General features: G+C 42.5%; 1 protein-coding gene across 1 annotated transcript in view; it reads left to right on the top strand.

Annotated features, from left to right (window-relative positions):
* Positions 1 to 25,033, top strand: part of mvb12bb (multivesicular body subunit 12Bb) — a 31,449-nt gene that overhangs the window by 3,265 nt on the left and 3,151 nt on the right. Inside the window, exons 2-8 of the mRNA XM_063490405.1 lie at positions 3,618 to 3,713; positions 5,525 to 5,615; positions 6,660 to 6,789; positions 6,923 to 7,033; positions 13,191 to 13,240; positions 24,012 to 24,070; positions 24,489 to 24,548. Coding sequence (XP_063346475.1) covers positions 3,618 to 3,713; positions 5,525 to 5,615; positions 6,660 to 6,789; positions 6,923 to 7,033; positions 13,191 to 13,240; positions 24,012 to 24,070; positions 24,489 to 24,548 — 597 coding nt within the window. The remainder of the gene's footprint in view (positions 1 to 3,617; positions 3,714 to 5,524; positions 5,616 to 6,659; positions 6,790 to 6,922; positions 7,034 to 13,190; positions 13,241 to 24,011; positions 24,071 to 24,488; positions 24,549 to 25,033) is intronic.

Genomic DNA, 25,033 nt, shown 5'->3' with positions numbered 1-25,033 from the left:
TGCTTTTTGGGTCTCATCTCTTTTTCTGTCATAAACTATTTTTGTGCTTGTCAAACGCCTGCAAAGTTCAAAGGTCATCCACAAAAGTTATTCTCTGTCCAAAATGTCTTGTTAGGAAAACAGGGTTTCTTGCATGGCTTGTCTACATCCCTGCACATTTGCATAATGGCCACCTAGTGGCTAGTTGAACACAGCCTCAAGCAAACAGTATGCAGCTGCCCCACATCATTATTATGTACTTGTTAATGCTCCTCCTCTATCTGTAAATTATTTCAGCCATGAACAAAACATTTAGGTATTGTAAGAAAGAGTGAATACGTCTTATCCATCCTCTTATCCTTATCAAGGTGATGGGGGGGCTGGAGCCTATCCCAGCTGTCATAGGGCGACTCTATTGCAGGGCTAACACTTAGAGACAGACAACCATTCACACTCACATTCACACCTATGGGCAATTTTAGAATAATCAATTAACCTAACCCCACTAACTGCATGTCTTTGGATTGTGGGAGGAAGCTGGAGTACCCAGAGAGTACTCCACACTCCACACTGAAAGGCCCCGGCCAGATAGTGGAGTCACACTCAGGACCTTGTTGCTGTGAGGCACCAGTGTTAACTGTTTTCCTATTATTCCTTGAATAATAGGAAAATCCTTTGCATTAGCATATTATTGGGTGTATGACATAGATAGTAATGATGGACATCGCTTCCAACTGAAATACTGGACTGTGTATTGGAGTATGTCTATACAAAATATGTCTGTTTTGTAAATCTTGGTCATACTGTTTCAGAGAGGATTATCTGGGGTTCACCCATTGAACCATCATTGGCTAACAACTTGTTACAACTTGTTCAGACCCGCCCCCTTCACAACTTCCGGTTTGTTGCATTGCACCTGAAAGTTGCATCTCAAAGCTTCAAAATGGGACTTAAGAAACAAATGGATCATGTCACTGTAGTTTTACTTTACTTTATGCTTTAGTGTCCCCAAAGAGGAAATTTGTTGTTGTGTCCAAGTTCAAGCTGCCAGTAGTACAGCCACTATAACTACCATGTAGATAGAGCTAAATCTATCTGTCTGTGGCGTATGCTCACAGAGCAATGTCAGAACTGGAATACTGAAGGACAATAAGGATAAGTGTTAAATTGTAAATGCAAACCAATAAACAAGGACTGGGTGTGGGTCATTATGTTTTCATGTCACTCAGCTGGATTTTCATTAGCCTACCCTGATATATATTATTATATTACACACACACACACACACACACACACACACACACACACACACACACACACACACACACACACACACACAAGGGGATTTAAGGGGCAAAAACTCTACCAAGGCCAATGCTGTATTCAGCCGTTTTGAAGAAAGTGATTTTTCTTTAAAATGGCCCAAATTTAAAGGGCACCCATGTGTACCCATGTGCTCCACTTCTCAGGTTTTCTTGGTAGTTTTTTCCCTTGGTCCTAATGATGGGCAGACAAACAGAACAGCAAACATAGCTTATAAAGGCTTTATCAGAGGAATAAATTGTAATGATGGAAGTCATTTCGGTGTTGTATGAGAGTACTGTGCATACTCACACACATATTTTAAGTACTTGATCTACTCCTCATTTAGTCTGTCCAGCTGTCACGGGTCTGTTAATAAGGTGGGCCTCAAAGCAACAGGAACTTAATGGTTATTTTTAATCATTAAAATGTGTGCGCTTACAGACCCCCAAATAAAGTTAAAAACCTGTAAATAGCCACAGTGTGTTTGTTTTTTTAATATATTGTCAGAAGCTGATTTATTTTAAAATAAGATCTGAAATACTTCTCAGCTTCTGTGTTTTTCTTTGTTTCCCTGTGCCTCGCATATTTTCTCTTCACCTGGTTTTACTCTCCAGAGAGTTTTGATTTTATGCCTTTATATCTGTATTCACAGCTGTGTCTCTCAGTGCTTCATAGCATCTTGCTGCTTATGTCTGTCTCCAGAGATGCTTCATAGGAATATTCAATACCCCCTAAAGACTTGTTTCATCGGTGGGCTTTCAGATCACTGCAAGCATAAGCTTTTAAGAAGCAGTAGTTGAATCTGACATTGCATTTTAAATCAAATGACACGACCATATTTCAATATCAGAGGTGTGATATCTCTTATCAGACAGGTGACATTCTTCTCATTGAAGTCTGTGTAATGACGGAGCCATACAGTGGCACTCGTGTATGTATTAGACAAGATCCACTACAAGTTTACACATGCTTTTGCTGCCATGGCTCAGCGGTTGGCGTTTCAAATTCAAGCTGCGTCGCGTTCTTGCTGCCGGCGGCTGTGGCAGGATGATGCCTGAGGTGCCTCCTCAGAGGACCGTGCCCTCGTTACTCCTCAACTTGACTTTGGGTTTCACAAAGCGAGCCCTTTGTTTACGCTGACAGGATGCGCTGGCTACTGACCTGGAAAAAGGTGGCCAAGACGGGTTGTCTTGTAAGGAAGTAAGGGAGGCTGGTGATGTATTGGCTCCTTCTGGGACCTTTCATGGAACTGCTGTGGAGAGGCCCTGCAATCCCTCTCTCTGCTCATCTTCTCCTCTTTCTCTCTCCTCATCCTACTATCTGTCTCTGTTCCCCACTCTAGCCTCTGCTCTCATCCCATCTAGTCAGTGGTGGTTTTGCATGAATCTCCCCATACCATGTCCCCCCCCCTCAACCAGTCACCGGGGTCATTCATCATTATTGTCAAGGGGGTAATGTGTGTGGGTGGGTGCAGAGATCTATGACTTCTTCATTTGAATGAACCTCATTAGATTGACTCTTCTTTGTAAAGGATCCCTTTAGAAAATAACTCTGGCAGTTATTTAGGTTATTCTCACATGATAGCCAATGGAACATGACGCTTCAGCCAAGCATGTTTGCTCGAACGATGGAAGAGTCTCTGCGATGCAGTCTGCAGGTTATATTTTGCTTTATCACTCTGCCCTGCATACCTAAATTTACATAGCAATGCAGTATAGGACCTTGAGGTTGACTTGTGGTACCCACATGCTGTCAATTTGATGCAATCTCTCTTTTTTTTTACTGACTCTACTGCTCGTTTACAGCTATGAATGAGCCTGTTGTACAAGGGCAAGCGGCTCGGGTCTTTGAAATCAGACTTTAAATTCTTTGTAATTTATTTTTAGAAAAAACTGTCTCCTTAAATAAAGTAAAACTACTCGTTCTGTGTGCGCAGTGTCTCAGTCTCAGTTTACCCACGTCTTCACTCTGGATACATTACAGAAGGTTTATTTTTTTTTAAAAAGATACATTCCACATTTACCATAAATATATTCCCTGCTTTCCCACGTTGAAGTTTGCCTCCCTTATTAGAGCAGATCCTTGTCAGGGCATCTTTAATCAGCCCAGTCCCAAGAGATGATATTTTTAGCCACCTTTTTGGAGGCTAAGACTCCTTTACCCACGCAGAGCACTAATGAGATGGAGCAGTAGTGTAGGCAAGCGTTAATTAAGGCTAGTATGCAAAGGAAGAGGCAAAAGCAGCACGCTCATGGCATACATACATTAACTTTATCCCACCTCCTGCATGTTTTCTCTCTCCTTGTTTTTTTTCCCCTATTTTTTCCACGTAGGTTGCACAAACAACAGATGGCTCTGACGCCGACCTGAGGAAGGACGGCTTATTCAAATCCAAGGTCACTCGCTACCTCTGTTTCACCAGGAAAACTGTAAGCGTGAATGTAAACTTCTCCCTTTTCCTATGCGCTCTGCACTAGCTCCTCATCTGCTGCACCTTCTTTTTTGATTGTTGTATGCCAATGGTCATTAGCTCACTTTTTGCTGCCAGAATATCTTAATAGGCCTTGCGTTTGTATGAGTCAAAGTCCCACTTTAAAAAAGCCAGGACTGGTAGTGCAGTTTTAAAGTTTTAGATAAAATGGATATGCATGCATATTCTGGATGGATAATACCTGGAAGAGGTATTTTTCATGTTGGTGCCCCTCGAAGATATTATTTATGTTTATTCATGAAATAGCAATGAGCTGTATTTTAACTATTCCAATTTATCTGATCAGCAGCAGACATGGTTACCAAAGCTTATGTACATATAACATTTGAATCAGAAAATGCCTCCTATTTATGCAAGAGAAAATGCTGTAGGATATATATATATTTACAGAGAGAGAGCTGCTGATTTGAGTAGCCAAGACTCCTCTGTGGCTGAAATGATCTTTGCATTGTATTTCTCATAATGCTGTCGGGTCATTTTTTTGACTCCTCTCCTGCCTGCAGCCTACAGCTGATGTGTTTCTGCTTGGCTGTCAGCTGCTCTGTGGCCATAAATACACCTGCTTACATTGCCAGGATAATCAACCTGTCTAACCTCAGCGCATACAGCTTACTATTGGTCGTCTATTAATTAAGTTTCCGTGGGTTGCAGGTGGACGGTGCAGGCAGTAAACAAAACCTGCATTTTTGTTATTACTTTGCATCAGCTCAATTTTAGGACTTAATCGAGTCCGATTCTTTTTCGGCATCCCCCTTAAAGTCAGGCAACCTGGCAGCGGCTGCCTCGTGCCGGAGCTCAATCTGGCCCTCGGTTTAGTATATAGCATACAAATGGCCTTCCCGTAGTTCCTGTATATTATCTTAAAATGCGTGTCCACATTGTTTTGAAGACTTTGACGCAAATAAAACATGACAGAGCCATCAACAAAGGCTATTTTGTCTGCCAGTCAATGGAGCTCCCACTGTAATTGTCTATGACAAAAACAGATTCTGTAGAATTAGCCCCTGTATTATGTGGGGAGAAGTAAATAGTTTGTGATTTATCATACTCTAGGTTGAAGGTAGATAGCCCCCTTTGTCAGGTTGCGAACGAAAAATTCTCCCCGGAAAAAAAAGGGGGGGAAACACTAAAAAAAAAAGGTTTCATGCATAGTAATAACATTCATCCATATTCCTCCTTACGTCAGTGTAAAAACTATGAATAAAAAATGTCTCTAATGGTAATGACTGTCGGGCAACAGTGGCAGTGGAATCCAGGCTTTTCGGACGCATCAAGTCACGCCTGGCTCGCCCCACTCTCTACTGCCGCTGTGTATTATTGCAATTTATTATGGCAAAAAATGAAAATGTAATGGGAGACAGGGAAGAGTCATGCTTGAAAATGTCAGCTACACAGTCCGTGATTATTTTTAACTAGTCCCATTCTGTTGATCAGACTGCCTGCTCTGTCTCCCATCACCCCATAGCTTCTCGCCAAAAGGTTGAGAATGATTACAAGTTCACACATGCATTCTCTCACTCCAGAAAAAGCTATTAGAGAGTAATTACGTGAGCTATTTTGTCAACCATTCTCTTTAGAGACTTCTTGAGCTTTTAGTAAATCATCGAGTCTATTATCTCTACATTTTCCTCCCTGAGCGCCCAAAAAAATGACTAACCTTTTTCTCATTCTTGCTCTCTGTCCTTTCCAAAGTTGCATTTGCATATATTATTTTTAAAAGTTGCTGCCTCCGCTCTGTCGTTCGTGCAGGGGCCCGATGTTGTCGTGGACATGAAGCTGACTGATATTAAAGACGCCCTGCCAGAGTCGTTCACACCTGTGCAAGAAACAATGGACACAAGTAGGTAAACAGTCAATACCGACCACAGGCTTGCTCCCTTCCTCTTGCTTGTGTTTTTTTCCCCCACCACTCTCCGACCAGCTTATGCCGAGGTCCTCAGGGGCAGCTTTGCTTGAGATAGTGAATGTTTTATGGGTGCAGGTTAGCTTAATTTATGGCAGGCTGTGGGAATAAAATAAACATTTTGCCCTGGAGGTACAAGAGAAGAGAATCATGAGTCATTGTTTATCTCAGCTGGAGCTGTGCTTTTCTTTATGAGGGCCTTATTTATGTATTTATTTGGGGAGAAGACGAGTGGATGGGGGTTATCTAATATTAATGAAATGCATTCCCCAATGCTTTAGTGCTTTTTGAGTGCTACGTATTTCCCCCTCACTATCCACGCCGTGGAAATGTAATAATATTTTGGTGTGGGGAGTGAGGACAGCTTGTTTATTATTTTTATTATCATTGCATTTACACTGCACTTTCTAGTGTTGCTGGGGAAATAAATGAGCAAGGCACAGATGCAATATAGGGAAAGCATGGCAATGTGTTTTTTTTTTCCTTTTGCCAGAATGAAGAAAAGAGATTATGTTTTGTTTGGCTATGTTGTAATTTAATGTTTTATTACTTTATGTGAATCCATGTTTAATGTATACATGTGACATTATGTATGAGTTTCTATCTAGAATATTGAGTTTAAATCCCCGTTGTGCTCTAAAGCTGATGGAGGATTCACTTAGTTCTGTCATTTTACCTACTAAAGCGATAAAAATGATAATAACACATGTGAATTTTGTGGCTTTCCAGTGTCCACTCATTTCCCCTTTGAGCACAGCAAGTCACCCACAAACTGATATTAGCTCATCTTTTATTCGGAGGATGGTGATGACTAAATAGCAAAGCATAAATGGGATTTGTGAATATATATTTTTTCCTAGAGGCTCAAACTGTCGACAGATTTTTTTTCCTTTTCTTTACCCCCAAACTGGGGAGAAAACAGAACTGAATAATCAACTAACAATTCCTTTCTGACATCCTCATATGTACTTGACTCATCAGAGGAAGCTGCCATGAGGAAGAGGAGGCTCTGTGTGAAAATGAGCCCTCGTGAGGATGCGAAGACAGCTGTATGTGACATCCAGATCACGGCAAAGTCCAAGACCCATCTTGTTAACTACACCTGTGTAGGGTGAGCTATTTGACAGCGGGAATGAATGAAATCGTGAAGTTTTGTAACTTTTCTTTTTGTCGCAATCATTTTGCCATTTGCAGGTAAAACTGCTAACCAAGCTGTTGTGTGGCTTCTTTTCATTCGTACACAGCGAACTAAACAACATGGGAATATGGTATCGGTTAGGAGATGTTCGCCAGCGTCAGCCGTCTAGAGTCACGTCCGGCAGGGTCGAAAGCGACGCCCGACCCAGCACAGCGAGGTAACGCCTCGCCACAATATTCAGCTGTGCGTCTCGGATTTTAACTTTTCCTCCTTGCCTTACTTTTCATTTCCTGTACTTGTGAGCTTTTGTTACGCTCCTGTGCCTCTTGTACGCCAACAAAGACATGAGCAATTGATCACTCCCGGGCAATCTGCTGTAAAGGTTGCTGCTGGACAACAAGGTAGCGAGGGTGAACTGGATAGACGGGGCTAACTAGACAGGAACCCCTGAACAAGAACAGAAGTTCAATGAGGGCTAAACTCCTGCTATTTGTGTAGTGTCCCAGGAGGCAGAGGGAGGTCGCTCCTCCGACTGCGGTGACAAGAGGGTTGTAGTTTGCAGACAAAAAAAGGAGGAGATGTAGCCCGGAGAGGGAGCGACAGCTGCAGAGGAAGGGAGAGCACCAAGATCTCCTCCACGCTGGAATTCGTGTGTCCCCGCCTCTGCTCATGCTGCTCCGGCTTCCTCTGCCTCGGGCCTCCGAGTGAACGGAGCAAACCTTTGTACTGTGTCCAGAGCAAACAGCTCAATTATTTATCACAATGAAGAGCTGGGGATTTCCACAGCAAATTGTAAATAAACAATCGAGACTCCTTTGGTGTGGCGGTGCTGTGGAGGGTGAAGCTTGGCACAGCAATCTGACGTCTTTGCCAGCTTGAAGTGCTACGTTCTGCCATCCTGTGCCGGGCTGAGTAAAAGCCACTTAAAAGCTCCAGCAGGCCAGAGCGGTGGAAGCCACCAGCAGGAGTATTCAAAACAGAGCTTCTGTTCGCCGTGGCCGTGCAGTGGGGTGAGAACCATTAAAACTGGAAGGCTGTGGATTCAAAACCCCAGGTTCACACCGCGTGGAGTTTTGTGAATCGTCCATATTTTGTAAGCCGATGGTCAATAATCTTTGATGTGATGAAGTTAGATCGAGTGCTCGGGCCCACGTGCGCCTTCACAGCTCTCTTGCCGGTAATCCTCAGTTCTTTGAAGCCCACTTTCAAGTTGGTGAGGCACAGAGGTTGGAATAAATTGTACCTCGAAGCGACTCACACACCCACTGCCCCCCCCTTACTCTTGATGCCTGCTGAGATCACAGGCCGCTGTTTTTGTGTTAACATTAAAATTCATTCCACAGTCAGACTCTTCTTTTGAGAGTATTTCCATCCGTAATGCACCGACGCATAAGGACGAAACTGTGGGCAATTTATACAGTGGCAGTTCTTACATGTACTTCAGACAGCCATACATAGAGCCATAAATAGTTCTGTAATTTTTTTAAGTCACAGATAAGATAGTTTGACACAGTGATTTATAAACAGCTCCTCAACAAGCACCGATTCCCTGAAGAAGTACAGTAACACAGTGTAACTGTCTGTGCAGTGTTACCCCACGATACTTTATTCATATTCAGCAAGAGAAAATTCTCTCCTTCACGCCTCCTTCGGGCTATCTATTACAACTTTATGGCCGTTGGAGAATAGCACCTCTTAAATTTAAGTGCTCTTTACAGTCAGTGGAAAAGATGTTTTAAATACAGTCAATAATGTGTAAATTTTTAATGACCCTTATAATTTTGAAAGCTGCAGTGATCCCTCTCAAATGTTACGTTGCCTCGGGCGGCGAGAGCTCGTTAGGGTTGTATACAAACGTAAACCGCAAATCAGGTTTTTTCGGCGGCAACAGAGCTGCAGTAACTGCAGAGCGTTGCATCATTACGCGCAGTTACTGCGTCGAGGCCAAGGTGTTATATTTAAATTGCTTTTGTATCGTTTTTGTCAGCTGTAAAACGCAAGGGCTGAGAAGTTTCGGTTTCGCTTTAAGAGTCCGAAATTGAATTTGCAAAAATCTTAAAACACTTTAGCTTTTCTTTCGTGGGCACTAATGCTCGTTATAAGTGGTTTCTGTGTGAAATAATGAGCCTGGTAAGGGCTTTTCTTTGGCGTGACTCAGAGGTTCAGTCAGCGCCATCAGACCTATTTTAACCACTCTTACTACAGCTAAGCACAGTATAGGGAAATTTATATTAGAATTATGGCTTCAAGTAATTATTTACCTTATTGATTATTGTAATGAGTCTCTTTTATAATTAGTTTATAAAATAAGCAGTATAAAGGAAACAGCCATGAAAACTTGCCTCACCCTGTGTGACTGGGGTTGCAAAACCTAAAAAAAAGACTGGGACTGAAATTATTCATTGTACTTCTGGCTTGTTTGCTGTGTCCAGGTGGCATTAAATTCATACATTGTAATAAAAATTGTTATTGACTACTGTGAAGTGCTACAGATAATAAAAAAAGAAATGCTTTTTCATCATATTTCAGGTTTTATGTTAATCAGACAGGTGTTAAAATGTGATCTACTTTCTATTCAGCGTGAAAGAAAGTCCTAAACAAATCCTATATTAATTAACTGATTTTTTAAATTCAACTTTCATTTAAGCATTAGGAACCTTGAGATTAAAATCTCTGTTTCTAGTGAGATCTGTCATAGAGAGGACACCATAAAAATGACAACATAAACACACAAAGGAACTCAACAAGTAACGTAACACAAAACATAAAGTGAACAGCAGTTGCACAGTTTTTATAAGAGCTCTGAATTCTCCCAGGGAGACAAAAGTATTCTGTTTTAGTGAGTTTGAAGCTTATTCTGTGACCCAGGTGCAAAATCAGAGGACGCTGCTCTGACAAGTTCAGAAAAAGTCCTTGGTGCCTTAAAGAAGCTCTGCTTCTAGAGGAATGCAAGACCGTAGCAGGTGCTTGTAAAACTGCAAAAAGGAATGCTGGGGATTTGTAATGCAATAATTTATTTTCCTCATGCAGTTTAGTAGTTAAAATTATGGATAAACAGTAAAGCTGAAATGGTTGTTTCTCACTGGCTCAGGCTGTTGTGCCATATTGAGCAACTAAAAGTTATAGGGAGGAGGCCCGCTGAGCCGTCTGCTGCGCAAATACGTTTAAACACTGTGTGCTTAACGTCTCTTTATCAGGTTTGTCTGAAGCGTCTCAACCCGAGACGGTGTTCTGATTTCATTCATGGCAGCAGGTTGATGTCAACCACTTCAGCTTGTTCTCTGTCAAGACTGACCGTATCAGCAAGTCCCTGACTTTATAATGTTAGGGGGAAAAAAACAGCACCATCCGGTCAGCCTTTTAATGTGGCCAGTAAAGTATCTCCCTGCTTCCTCCTCCTGACCAACGCTGCCATTTGTCCTCCTGATAAAACTGTCATTGTTGAAGCTGGTATCTGACCTCTGCAGTGACTGCTAGCATAAATTAGCCTTATTCTAACATTGCAATTTCTTTTGCCTCACTCAGAATCAAGGTTTTTGACATTTCTCTTAAAATAATGGGCCACTGTACACACGGACACTTTTTAAATCAATCTGTGCAGTGATAAAAATGTCAAGGCAAAGTCTCTTTTTCTTCCATTTCAGAGTTTTTTTTGCCTTTAACACCTGAAGGCTCGATAGTCATCAGTGTCAGAAATGGCACGCGTATCAATACATTTAGGATTGCACAGTCTTCTACCTGTGACACTCCACGCGTTGCTGCTGCTCCGCGCGATTATTGTATCAGCTTTCATTGCACGCTGGTTAACCAAGACTTCCCACTGCACACAACTCTTGAGAGAAAGAGACACGGTGACTGTCAGCGTGTCGCATGACAGATCCCCTGTCTGAAGTGTTGAAGAACAATCCTTCCCGGCTCAATCTCACTCATTACTTTGCTACGTTTTGGAAAAAGTTGCAAAAACTAGCGGAGATCAAGCGAATGGATGCAGAGCGGTGCCAGAAATGATCGAATGATCAGCTAAGATCTGATGGGCAGAGACTACTCGGTGATTTGCCACCAAAGTCTAAGAGATTCTCTTTTCAACACCTGACACTGAACTTAAAGGAGGATAATGATGGGTGAGAAAGCAGCTCCCACAAAGCAGCACTGTTGGCACATAGAGGAAGGTGTGGAGATGTTGTCACGGGAAAGGCTGGATGTGTGTCAAAACAAGAGCTTCCAGCTCTCTGTATCGCAGCTCTGGCTCTTCAGTCAGTGATATTACTCTCATTCTCATCTTACCTACCTGCCTGTCTGTCGCCACTGTCTCTTCCACTTTCTCTTCCCCTCCTTTTTTTTTTTAAGTAGACAACTCTTTTCCGCATTTGCTATTTGTAACAACAAAAAACGAACACCACTGAATCGTAATTCATGTTGTCGAATAATCCTTTGTGCTTTGGTTTGCTTTCTTATTTTAACTGATTTTAACTCGGGCAGATTTCATGGGGAACATAATACTCTTGATCCACGTTGTAATTGTGTAAATCTATCAGGCCGCGTTCCCAGTTTTACTCTAATTTGATGAGGAACTACACTATAATTGAATATTCAAATTAGGAATATGTGTCAATATGGCTCTCCTTGCCTGAAATGAGGATTAATTGTTGTCAAAACTCCTGTGGCCAACATAACACTGCTGTTGATTAGCAAATGCACTTGCCATGTTTTTTTTTCCTGTTTTGTTTTAAGAATTAGTTGTCTAATTGATTTGCCATATGTTACCCTCTCCAATCCACCTAAAATTGTATTTAGAAATCACCAATTTGGACTGAGACAGTTTTGAGCTTTTCAAACAGATGGGAAAAGAAACCCTGGAGGTTGCCTGTGGAACAGTATTCCACGAGCCTAGTGGGGATTTCCACGAGTACCACATTCGCTTTTTAGGTTCACAGATAAATAGCCAGACTTAATGCCGAGCTCCCTGCTCTCCGCGTCTCCTCCGAGCGCTAATATAACACCACAAACTGCGATCCCTTAAAAGACATTTAAACCGTTTGCCTCCACTTTATCAGTCAGAGGGACGTCTCTGTGCTTTGAGAGACGCGCACCTTTCTTCCTCAGCTCCTCAGCTGTGGAATCAACCTTTGCAGGGTAAAAGAAGTCTGCCTTGAATATGGCAATCGTTCCCACAAGATTGATGCCAACCTTTTAAAAATTCACCATTGGCCTGGATTTAACATGGCCAAATGCTGATGTAAATGAGGAGGAGAAAAAGTCGACCCTTTCATTGCAAATAAATCTGAGTTGCAGGCTTCAGCTCATAAATACCACAGCCTGTCACGAGTCTTGTTTTATTGCTCTTGATAGAAATTATTGCATTTATTTATGTCGTGCGTAGATATGAGTCTTTGTAAGTCACAACTCGCGCACGTACTAATAGAATGTGCAGATCCGGCTTTAGTCTTAAATTTTTTTTAAGTTTTACACTCTCCGTCAGTGAAAAATTGATCATGTTTTTTCCATAAACACACCAAAAACAGTACATAATACGCAGAACGCACTTTGTTATTTGCAGCTTCACACCTGCTCACTCCCAGAATCTGTCCTGTCTGCGTTATAATTCAGATTCCTTATATAACCGACTTGTCTTGTTCGTTGTCTCTAACAACAAACTCGCGTGTGCTCTAATGAAAGCAATTCCCCCCTTTTTTATTGATATCGCCAACTGCTTTGCATTATCGTTATAAGAGCATTTGTTTTATAATGCCATCGTTGCTCCCTTTACCTACAAAGCATGTCATGTTATGCAGCTCTCTTGAAGCTGTGAATTCCCCCCACCAGCACCACCACTGCTTGCTGTGGATTTATCGATCCGTAGGGGTGAGTCACAGGGTGTAATTCATGATAGCTTGATTGATGAGGATTTCAATCTTATATGGTTTGTTAACTTCAACTCCCCACAAAGTGCATTCTGTGCTGTTTTCTGTAATACAAGGCCATGAAAGAGGGAGAGAAGAGGGAAAAAAACAGACTTGCCTTGAATAATGGAATCTCTCAGTTCCTCCAGAATTAACAAGATCCTGCTCCAAACCCCTGCTAAAGGTCTGCTCGAGCCCCTGGGCAGCTGAGGCACAGTTTAACTTCTACCATTTCTCCTCTTCAAGTTCACCCTGTTATTTCAGTGCTCTGTTTTGCCTTTGGACATTTTAGAAAGCCCTTTGTATTTTGGAGGAGTTCTAATGCTTTTAATCCGTAAATAAATTTCCTGCTTTATTATATTTGAATTCCCGAGGGATGTCTTTGGGAGCACAGGTGTTCCAAAACACAAAGTTAACAAGCATTTTTCTTGTGTGTAACGCGACTGAATATTGTTGCTTTTTTTCTCTCTCCAGCTCGAGGATTTACTCTGAGCGTCACGGCACTGGACTCTACACCATGACAGGTAAAAGGTGTCTCACTCACACACACACACTCACACACACACACTCACACACACACACAAACAGACACACACACATATGCTCGTCAGTGCTATTTATGATGCTGTCACTGTAGACAATTACATGAAGTGAATATTTGAATATTTCCCAGAATGCACTATGCTGTTAAACTGCTGTCAAAGTTGATATAATGCTTAATGCTTTCTGTGTCGTTTTTGCCGTTTGTAAAAACAACACAAATTTCTGTCTGTACTTGGAAAAGCAGCTCCGATGGCACTTGATCTACAAATGCTCTGTCTCAGATGTTCTCACTGCTGGATGCTGGACAGAGCTTTGCTCGTCTCAGAGAACGTGGCTTCCCGGAGGAGCTCGGCATTATACTCAAGAGAACATTTAACAGCTGTCAAAGACGATCCGTCACATGCCATACTTACATATGTACCTTTGCATGCACTGGAGGTATTCCTTTGGCTTTGTCAAGGAGAAACTCAACAACAGTTACAATGCTCCGTGACTAAAACACGCGCGCACACACACACACACACACACAAAAAAGGCTAATTCATTAGGAAACAGAGCTTAGACTATGACAGCCTAAGCACCACCGAGTCAGAGCCGGCTGAGACGTTCAAGTCTAAAAGAGTGTGTGAGCCACACGAGGTGAATGAGGCAGGTTTTTATCCAGCTGGAGAGAGACACCATGTGGTGAGGAATCCTCCTGCTGCTCCAGCAGAGTCACACCCAGGCTATGGCCGTGCTACACCCATCTTATTAAATATATAAAAACATGATGTGACATGTGGATATGTGCAGTTCAGGATACTGATTTTATTTCAGTTTTTTTTGAAAATTTATTTATCTTTTAAGGACCCTGAATCTAAATCCAGTGATATCCAAACAAACAAAAAAAAAGGAAAAGAAATACAGAAGAGACAAAAAGCGTATCATTGACAAAATTACTGATTAATACATCATTGTGCGTGTATGACAGTCATTTTCTTAGATGGTCAGGACAAGTAAGGCCCTGAAGGAGCAGACGTTACCACACAGCTGAACAGTTTGTGGCATTTGGTGTGGGATTCCTCCGCTGGGACGGGGTTTTGAGTGACAGCAAAGGAACCTGCACATACTGTACACGGCGCTGGCAGCAGTCACCATTTATCTCCAGAAAACTGTCCTTTGCAGGTGCACGCTCCCCTTCCTTCTCCTCTTTATGAGCTGGCGAGATTTTTAAGAAAAATTGATAATGGAGTTAGCCTGACACGCTTCTCGCTTTATTACTTGAGACTGCGTACCCGTCAGCCTCGGAGCGTCACACTGCGAGTGTGAGAGGACGCGCCTTCCCTTCATTAACAATATGATGGCCCGCGGACCAAGTGTGAGGTCGTAGCCGACAGCCTATTTGTGTTAATTGTTAGCATGGCGGTAGCCCCGGTGTGTGTTTGTGCGCTGGTGCATGGGCGCCTGCGTGTGTGTGGGCTGACAGCTGGCCAGGTTCGAGTTGGTCTAAAACCATGTGCGCTCTGTCAGGGTTGTACAGGCGCCTTCTTTAGGATTGATGAATTGCCTGCTTTCTTGATTAAACCCTCCGTCACTTCCCAACAAAACAAAAACCCCAACACACACACGCGCGCGCACACACACACAAAAAAAGGCGAGTTGAGGGGAGGAGAGGTAACATGTCTGGGAAATCTGTCATCTGCAGTCACATCATGTACAGATGTGATGTGCAGAAGCTTTGACATTTATTACCAGAATATTAAAAACTAATTCACATTTATTTTGCAGCCCTCTTTCGCTTGACAGTTGGAGCTCATTTGAAAAGTTATCAAGTTTTCATTGCAGCTCGAACCGTTTGCTTTTCTTCCACCGCCGTTGCTTTGATCCATGCCAAGTCCCTTTGCCAATTAGGTCTTTTATTCATACCTTGGCAGAAAATCAGGATATTTTTTAAAGTAATTATACATGCATTCGAGCTATCTGTCTAAAAAGCATATGTCTGATAAAATAAATAAATAAATAAATGAATGTAAATGTTTTGAAAAAAACACACAAAAAAACAGCCCCAAACTCTAAAATAAAACCACGTTGCATCGCAGTCTGTCTTTATTACCTGCTGGACAATATATAGCATTCAGCAGGCATCCATCTGATAAAAAGGTAAATGTAATAAAAAGTAATACATTTACATATCTATAGCATTAATCAAAAATAAATACTGACATTGGCCCTGATCTAACATAATATGGAGAGCAATTATTTCTCTATCCATTAGGGGAACTTCAATTAACATACACGAGAAGGTTCATCCTTCAGAGGAGGAGGAGGATGAGGGGGAGAAAAAAAAATAGGGAGCTGAAAATTAACTTGGGTTTGCAAAATATCTTGGCAGGATGACAGTGATTTTTGATTTTCAGGAAACAATATTAGAATTCTTATTAAACTATGTGCATCTGCTTTTAATTTGCTGCAAATAATTGGAAAATGCAATGGAGCTTTCCAATTAAAGCTCCACTTTATGCTGTTTAATAATACCCTCATAATATTATAGCTTATGAAATGACAGGTGAGTTGGTGTATGAATAAAACATAAAGCCCTGTAATAAGAGACAGAAAAAAAAGAAGAAGAAAAAAAAAACGAGACAGTTGTTGGGGGGCTTTTAAATGCTCGACATAATTTGCATATATTAATCTCCTCTTTTCAGCCTTATCAAGTATTCCACTGTATTTGAAGTTAAAATAGTCGTGACAGGCAGGGGTACGCTTCGTTTTTCCATGGATTTATTACTTGTATAATTCTGGATCTTTAATAAGCCAATATGACTGATCCTCTGAGTTCTGTGGAATTTGGTTAATTGTTCCAGATGGTGCTCACTGATTATGCAAAATTACTTTCTTTCTCCTTTTTCCCCCCCTACCAACTACACTATTTCTTGATTGACTAACATGGAGAAAAAAGATTATTTTTGGCGCAGCACTTTCATTAAGAGGGTTCTCATCAGGTTTCAAACAAAAGTTCCATCTTATCTCCCTGTGTAGTTCTGGGCGAGGCTGTGCAGAGGGAGGAGATCAGCCGGCTCTTATCTCAAACCATGATGGATCTCAACTGCTTCTGCACCGCTGGGGTTATATTTTAGAATAACACAATTCTTTAGGCTGAGGGATTAAAAAACACGACCTCTGGATAGTGACACAAAAGTTATTATTAGTGTACAGCGTTCGCTTCTTTCTCCTTTCTCTCCTCTTTCTCTCTCCAAAGATTGATGAAATTGCTAAGCAGCTGGGTTTGTCCTCCACTTGCAGCTCGGGCTCCATCCACAACTCACTAACATTCTGTTTTGCATCAGCTAAACTGAGCTGAATGAATCATTTATGGAAGTGTTATGGGGGAGGTATGGGCAGATTTACTGCCGAGCTTTTACTTTAGATGGAATGGGATTTCTATGAAACCGATCTTGATGTCTGAAGTAATGCCAAAGCTTGCATCAAGACATGAAAGGAACGCTCTTAAAACCCACGTTTTGCTTCTTAATTCCCCTGGTCAGCAAAAGGCGAAACATACAGAGAGAGAGGGAAAGTTCACAGGGAGAACTGTAGTATTTACATCTAACGCCTGTACAGACATTCTCAAACTAGCTAGCAAGTCTTGATAGAAAGAAGCACCTGATTACCTCATAATAAATGAATGCCATATAGTTTAGTGCTTCTGTGCTCATATTAACCTATATGTACGTTTTCCATATTGACATGGCAGCATGTCTTGGGTGGATACTGCACGAGTGAAGCGAAGCACTGGCACAAAATGCTACGGTGCAAATCCTGTGCTAAAATATAATAACAATAAATAATGTGTTTTGTGTAAAAAAGAAAATTGAATCCAAAACTCTTGAAATGCAAAAAAGGTTGCTTTCTCTTCACATCTGAAGCATTGCTTCCTATTTAGAATAAAGTTTGGATGGTTTGTTATGTAGATCTTGTTGTTTTCACATTTTTTGCATTATTCCAGAAAGTGTCAGTTTCTATTGTTTAAAAAATGATAGGCACAACAAGTATTTCCAGTTGTAGATATAGTCAGCCGTTGTGGAGTACGACTCAGTGTCAGAAAGCACATCTGGATTAAAGGCTTTCACGCCATTCAGTCACTTTTATTCAATTAGACGATCCAGGTTTAGTAGCAAAACATGATTGATCCTGGTGCGACGGTGCCATTAAGTATTTGAGGATCAATCCTGTATTAATCCTAATGGAATTTTTGACTCCAGCCTTGAGGCCCTCGGGCATTTTTTGGACCTTTATTACAGTCAAATAAGAGACTTTAAATGGCTTTGCATTTGCAGGCCAGACTGGACTCTGGAGTCTCATCCCTCATTGCTTTCTATCCATCCCTGAGATAGAAGCAGTGCTCCATTAGTTTCAGTGTCCAGACGTGGACAGGCTCAATGGATGGGCCTGTCACAGCTCCCTCATTTGCCCCATGTACAGCAGGGTTTGTTATCACACATCTAATTAGAACTTGATAAAAAATATTTCACAAAAATCCAGTCATTAAATATAGTTTAAGGAGATTTATGGTCAAATATGCCTTAAAGATCTTTTAATGGCTCTGCTGACTTGTTAAGTTTGTAATTAATGATCTTCTAATACATACTGTGGTGTGATTTAGAAAGCACAATGAGATTCTGGGAATGAAGTCGTTTTGGAAAAGGGCATCTGGGGTTCCCAGAAGCTATATTAAATGACTCTGCTCACACTGGTTTGCTTAAAACCATGAAAGTCTGCTGTGAAAAGGTTCAAACACATCCGTGTGCTTGCATAGATGGGGCCATTTTTTTTTGTTGAGGCGCAGGGAATATTGCATTATTATGAAACGGCTGGCTTGTCGTTTTGCAATAGTCCATTAGCGTGTACAGAGAAGTTCCAGGCTCAAACGTAACAGCACTTTTATTTAGGTGATGCAAAATATCTCTTTTCAAAGTCCACTCATCCCCACACTGTAAAAGTAATAAGCAAGTGAATATGTATCAGACTGTAAATGCATTATACTAATAACAGTCTCCTGTTTCATCAGGAGAGTAATGGTGTCCTTATTAGCATAATTAATGACAAATGGCAGTGCAGCATTGGTGGATTGGTTCTAGGGGATGATAAATTGGTGGATGCCCAGGTTAGTGGCTGCCAAGGAGGCCTCTTTGGCTGTCATCCCTCCTGCTTCCGCTCTGGCACAGTTCATTACTCACTGTGTGAGATGCCACTTTACATTGCTTGGTACTGTGAGCATGGAGAACTTAATAATGCCACCCACAACCACATAGGGCCTGCTGCTTTACCCACAGTCCAGAGGGCAAGTAGCTCAGCAAGGGCTAGGGGGTTGTGGAGGAGCATGGCTACATGGGAATCATCTCCTGCAGCTGCACTGATCAAAACAGATCACGCGTCAGTCGATACTTCAGGGGAGCTGGGGCCATATGACCAAGTCTCCAGTGCTGGTGAGTGTTTCTTGTTAGGATTTCTGGGGCTCACCACATCCCTCGCATCATTACGGGTTAGTTTGCCCACAGAACCGCTAATTAAGAGGGGATTTGTGTAATTGTGCCTTCTGCTGTGTCCCATCCGGCACATGCAATTTACTGTCAGCCCTCTGCCAGCTTTTACACTTGTCCAGAGAGGCGTACCCCATTTATACACACATTCTGCTGCACATTTACCAGCAGCCACAGCTAGGGATCAATGCCAATGCCATGGCAGTGTCTTAAAACACACTGTGCTGCTGATTAAAATCTGATTGTCCATTTAATTTCATGAGAGTTCAGCCCAGCCAGCAAGGAGGGTTCTCTCTGTACTTCTCTAGCATTAAGTGCTTTAGAGGAATGACTAAAACAGGTTTTAAACCAAGTGACCGAACAGCCTCGGTGCTTCACGCTAAATAGCCTGTGTTACATATACAGGCTCGGTCTTGAGAAGTTATCACACATGTACGCACCCCCTCAGAGCACTCTGCGTTATGCAGCGGTGTTTGTGGCCAAGGCACCGTAAGTGTTGCTGGCTCTGCCCACTTTCTGGAAGACTGATGGACCAGCACCCGACTGAGGCTGTCGGCTGGCTCCCTACCCACAACCAGATTTCAAGGACTGCTTGTCACAGATGGAAAAATAAGTGGGTCATTCTACATAAGCATGTCGTTTTGCACCCCTCTGGTAACAAAGAGCAAAATTTTAACACTGGTGAATTCAACAATAAAGCAGTTTATTCAGACTCCATTTGAGTCTGTTGCTAGTTTTGGCAGTCTGTCTCGTTACTTTTTGGTACTTGTCACGAAAATCTCAGCTGCAGCTCTGCTTACAGTTTGACTATAAAGGCAATTTCATATCTCATTCTATTTATACACTGCATATGTTAGGAAAGTAACTGTTTTACTTAATTTAATGGATTAAAGATCAAAATAAGCAGTCAAGGGGACAAAGAGTGAGTTTTAAAAAGTGGTGCAGTTTCTCTCCACTCCCTCGACGCTTTCCTTCCACGATTCCTGAACTCTGTAGCAGCCCCAGCCTGTAGCATGCAACTATAAACGCATTCATCCACTGGATCTTATGCGGCGCACTCTTAGCGCTTCAGAAACCTTTTAAGCTTGTTTACGTTTTTTAAGCGTTAGGACGAAATGAAATTAATATTTTAGTATAAACTAACTGACTGACTGTCGGGAGAATTGCGAGAGAAGCTCGCACACACTGCTGCCGTGAGACCGCTGCAGAAACAAACTGCACACAGCCGGCAGAAAGAAAATAAAAATAGATTATCAGAAACCCTCAACATCACTTCAGCGCGGGATCTATTTTAATATCAACGTTTTACGCTCTTTTTTAGAATGTTAATCGACTCCCCGGTAAACATTTTAATAATTTAAAAAGTTACATTTCCGCTATTGCAAAGTTTTTTTTCACTCATCTGTCTAGAGGGTTTGAAAAAGTAAGAGGGAAAAAAAAGATAAAAGAAAAAGAATGGGTTTCATAGAGCCATAGTCATTAAAAGAATCTGAAAATAGCAACTCGCTATCATCTGTTCTCATAGCACGGGTCAGGAGCTCTGACACCTCCAAAATTCCTCCTGTCAGGGTAGGGGGCCATTTGTATTCTCTCTCATTAGGCAATTTGACTAATGACCTGCCGTGGCTGCAGAGCTACTGAGGGACCCAGAGCCTCGCGCCCTCTCTCTTGCAGCAGCCTGAACACACACCCTCTATTGGAATGGCACAGATGGCATGCCCGGGCGACAAAATAAACTACAATATGTCTCCGAGATGCTGTCAGGCCTGGGCACTATTTCTCATGTCAGACTCAGGCTAAGGGCTGTGAGTGGGCATAGGGGGTCCTCCTCCAGCTCTCTGTTCATCTACTCACCATTATCTGCAGAGGTGACAGAGAGCAGGGTCTGCAGCAGCTAGAATAGCATTTCCATGGTCTGCATAAAGAATCCAACTCAAATTGAGAGTCGCACCGACAGGGGAGGCAGTGCCATGTCTAGCTCTGGCTACACACAGAGAAAAAAGCAGCATCCAATTGTTTGGCATATGAAATGCAGCAGCCACCAGATAAAGCTTTAACTTTTTTTTTTAATTATTATTTCTATTTTCAGATTATTTTGTGACACAAAACAATAGATGGCAGCTCAATCACGAGTAAAAACTTGTAAAAGACGTTCATTTGCACTTCGCGCATAATCGCCCTGATTCCGACTCCCCGCCCCCACCCCCACCCCCTCTCCAACTCAGCTGCGAGACAGATTCACCCAAGTAATCATACTAGACAGAGATCAATGCAATTCTGCTGAATTAGTGAAGTGTAAAATAAAAGTTCATCAACATTCCTAAAGTGCGACTCTCGAGTTGTGGTTCAGGTAATATGGGGTATGCTCGATCACCCACGCATATTTTTCCATCAGTCAGTGTCGGAGCACAACTCGGTGTGGTTTATGTGTTCGTGTGTGTGTGTCTGTGGGTATGCCGCCGCTTGCGTTGCACGCGGCCATGTTTGTTAGAGCCCTGGAAATGCAATGTATGGCGCTGCTGAAATCCTGGGTGACAGTGCATCCAACAATGGAAGAGTGAGGGATTAGTGCTCAGCCCAGCGTACGAGGGAGCCCTTCCCGCCCTGAAACAGCCATTCATCTGTGCCCAGGGGCTGGAGATGACAATGCAGCCATTGCTCATCGCACCTGACGGAGCCATTAATAAGGCGATGATCCACACGGGGCCTGTGCTGACTTCGTTCTTTACACTACAATCACTCAATCCGCAGGGTCCTCCTTACTTAACACCACCTCTGTGTTCACTGCCACCATTATCATCATCATCATCATCACCATCATCATCTTAGACACTATGCCAAAATTCCTTCCAGATGTTTTTGTGCTGAATATACTGACAGGCTCCAAATGCCAAATAACTGCCCAGTTCCCCGCACTGCAATGCACTCATGAGTTAATGGAGTGTAGCGGGGCCATTTAAGCAGCTAGAACATGCTTCATACTGGGATTCCTGCTCAGAAGATTGGATTTACATTATTTTTGCCCTTTGCACCTTCAGATTTCTCCTCAGTACAGCATCCATTCCTTACCACCAAGTCACCACCCGTGCTTTTCCATTTGTCTGGATGTAAGATAGCCTCTCTGGTATAGATGGGGGAGGAATACAAAGTGGGATCTGGTTTTAAATGTAATCCTTGAGCAATAAAGAAACTCTCTGGCCTTCAGCACTGTCCATTCATCTGTCTGTGCCACGCAGATCCATCAGCAGCTACAATCTCCGCTTCCCATTGCTGGCTATTGATTCAGATGTATTCTCCCTGCCTACTTGTGCCTGGCGTTGGTACTCCCAGCAACAGAGTGCATGTTTATTCACTTGTAGTCCCGAGCTTGAACAAGCCATCATGCCTACCCAGTTGCCCTCTCTGCTTCAAATAGCAACGCATTACTCCTAGCACCTATAAAACCTACTTGTGACATTGCTTGCTTGATAGTAATGTCTCTTGATTTTGAACCAGTCTGAACTATTCTAAATATTGGATTTGTTACCAGAAAATTGAATGGTGGTGCACAGAGGAGGAATAACTTTGGTGATCCACCGACTTTCCTGAAATGCAATCATTTTGATAATGCATGAACTCTTCATCTAGTGTCAATCAGCTCAAATTTATGTCATATATGGACTCACATGACATTTTTCAACAAAGGCTTGTGATGCCTTAAGACTGTGTTTGTGTCTCCTTCGGGAATCATGTGTTAACTGTACCACAGAAGTGCTAGCTTTGTTAAGTGCTAATTAGTGTAACAATTCCAAATTAGTCTGTTATTTTTGCAATTATGTACACAGAACTTTTTTACCTTTATTTACCCGAGAGAGAGAATTGGAATCAGCAGGAGCGCTCTGGGCTGGGATAGGCAGGGGAAACAGGGGCTCATGGAGAACAGCAGCACAGGGGAAAACGCCGCTGTGTTTAAGTACAAAACGGCTATCACGGTCGCAGAGTCTTGCTACTGCTGCACTTTTTACTACGGGAGATGATTGGAATCCGAGGAAGTGAGCGAGCTTTCCTGCGGTCACGCAGGGTGAGGGTCACGCTTTGATTACAAAGATCACATTGTGCTGCACTTGTGCGGAAAGTGCCAAACCGTGGATCTGTGTAATAACCCAGAAAAAAAAAGAAAGGGAAAGCAACTCGCATAAGTGTCAAAGTGAGGGATATTTTAGAATTTCATAATTTTCAGATATTGCTGTGTGAACAGGAAAAGGCCAAAAGGAGTTTCAGCCCCCCCATCCCTTCCACCCCCAAAACGATGACTCATGAACAGCTCTGGCTTACGTTTATGAGTTCCGTTTCCTGTGCCAGCGCCTGATGGACTGCGGGTGAAAGAACACCAGTTGGAAGCTCGGCCTCTTGATATTTGGGGCTCGCGTTGAAGTCGACTGCAGCAAGTTTTGTGCCTCCAGATCTGGGAGTTTTCTAATGAAGCCGAGCAGCTGCAGTTTTCCCTTCAGTCTGGAAACGAGAGGCTTTGTGTCTCTTGTCACCCTGTGTTAATTTGGGCCCTAATGTATTTTATAAACAAAGGGCTGCTCTCTAGCCTGACAGTCGTGACACCTTGATTCCAGTGCAGGATGCATGCAGGACGGGGTTACACCATTAATAATCAACTGGCAGCCATCACACCATTTTAACCACGATCATTATGATAAAGGGCATACACTTAATTACAGGCCTGCTTAATTATAGCTCTGTTGAAGCTCGTTTGTTTGGTCAAATGCTAATTATACCACCACGCTCTTGGCAAGTCCTCATTTCAATCCACTTTTTTTGCCAGCTGAACAGTGCGGCTTATTTTCATGCAAATTTGATATCTGGTGAATGTTTTGTCTCTCTTCTTTCCGCTTTTCTGTGCCTAGTGTGAGTGTGTCTTTGTTTCGGAGGTGAACATCTCTCAGACAAGACGGAATCGGGAATAATCAAGAGTAATTAAACTGGAAGAGGGCTGGGAAAGGGCTGGGTTGGAGGAGAGAGAGTGGAGGTGCTCAAATACAGCGGAGAATTAAAAAAAAAAGCCTTTCATCTTCTCTCCGTAGACGGAAGGAAGGGAGTAGTCAGGGTGGCTGGGGATGTTGATAGCTTTGCTGTTTTTATAATCCCACGTTTAGTCTCGTGGAGATTCTTGGGATCAAGAATAAGGAGTAATATGTTTATGTATAAAAGTCAGACTTCAACTTTGTTTTTTGTTTTTTTGCAGCTTTGGATGATGTGCCCTTTGTGGTCTCTGAGAAGTTTTCGCAAAAAATCCCCAAAGAGGTAAAAAAAAACAAATAAATAAATCAAAAGGTTTCATGGCTCTAGTGACAAACTGCAAAATGATTTCTTATGAAGGTGCCGATGATTTTTCCTACAAACTCTCTTCAGGTGAACACTAGTTCTGTCCTTTTCTTCCTTTCTTCGCCTTTTTTTCCCCCTATTCTTTCCTTTTCCTTTCCTCCAGACTGAGTGATGAATGCGTGCAGTCAGGCAGAGCTGGCTCAATGCAGTCCATTTGGCTGGCTGGCGGTGGTTGTCACTATAGCCCCGTTTGTATTGACACAGAGAGGGAGAGGATTAAAGATTTTAAGCATGCTTACTTAGCCATGAGCCTAACCGCCATGTTTCTTGTGTGTGTGTTTTTTTTTTCTTCCCCCTTCTCCTTCTCCCTCCTCCTCTCCCCTGCTTTTGATTTCAGATGCAGCAAGTCAATTTAATGGGCATTACGATCAAATCCCTGGCAGACATCGAGGAGGAAGTGAGTAGAGGCTGCAATGCTCGGCTGCCGCTGACGCCGCTGGCCCAGAATGCAAAGCAAACGGTCTTGGGGTTGTAATTAAGTGTCTGAGACAGCGAGGCCCTGTTGGCTCCACTAAGCCCCAATTGAATAAAAGCACGGCCAAACTAGGCAGCCATTCTTTCTTAAAAGCTTCGTATCCTGTTCCAAAACACTTGACTTATATTCCCCCAATTCTGCTTCCCCCCCCCCCCCCCCACCTCTCACACAGCTCAATCTAGAATCTCGCAAGCAGCGCCGTACATCTTAAGGAGCCTTTTTCCGGTCACATCCCGCGTGTTAAACTTTTTAAGTTTCCAATCAGCTTTGCAGTTAAAAAAAAAAAAAAAGAAGAGATCATGCCGAGTGAGTAGAAAGCGCCACAAAGCCCTCCACATTTCTGATGAAACACTGTAGCCTACAGGCATTCGTATGAAGCAGATCAGCTGTGTGCAGCAGCTCCTTCT

This window comes from Pelmatolapia mariae, linkage group LG12 (genome assembly GCF_036321145.2).
Source record: "Pelmatolapia mariae isolate MD_Pm_ZW linkage group LG12, Pm_UMD_F_2, whole genome shotgun sequence".
In the NCBI taxonomy this organism is placed as follows: domain Eukaryota; kingdom Metazoa; phylum Chordata; class Actinopteri; order Cichliformes; family Cichlidae; genus Pelmatolapia; species Pelmatolapia mariae.
This window is presented reverse-complemented; position numbering and strand designations above follow the sequence as displayed.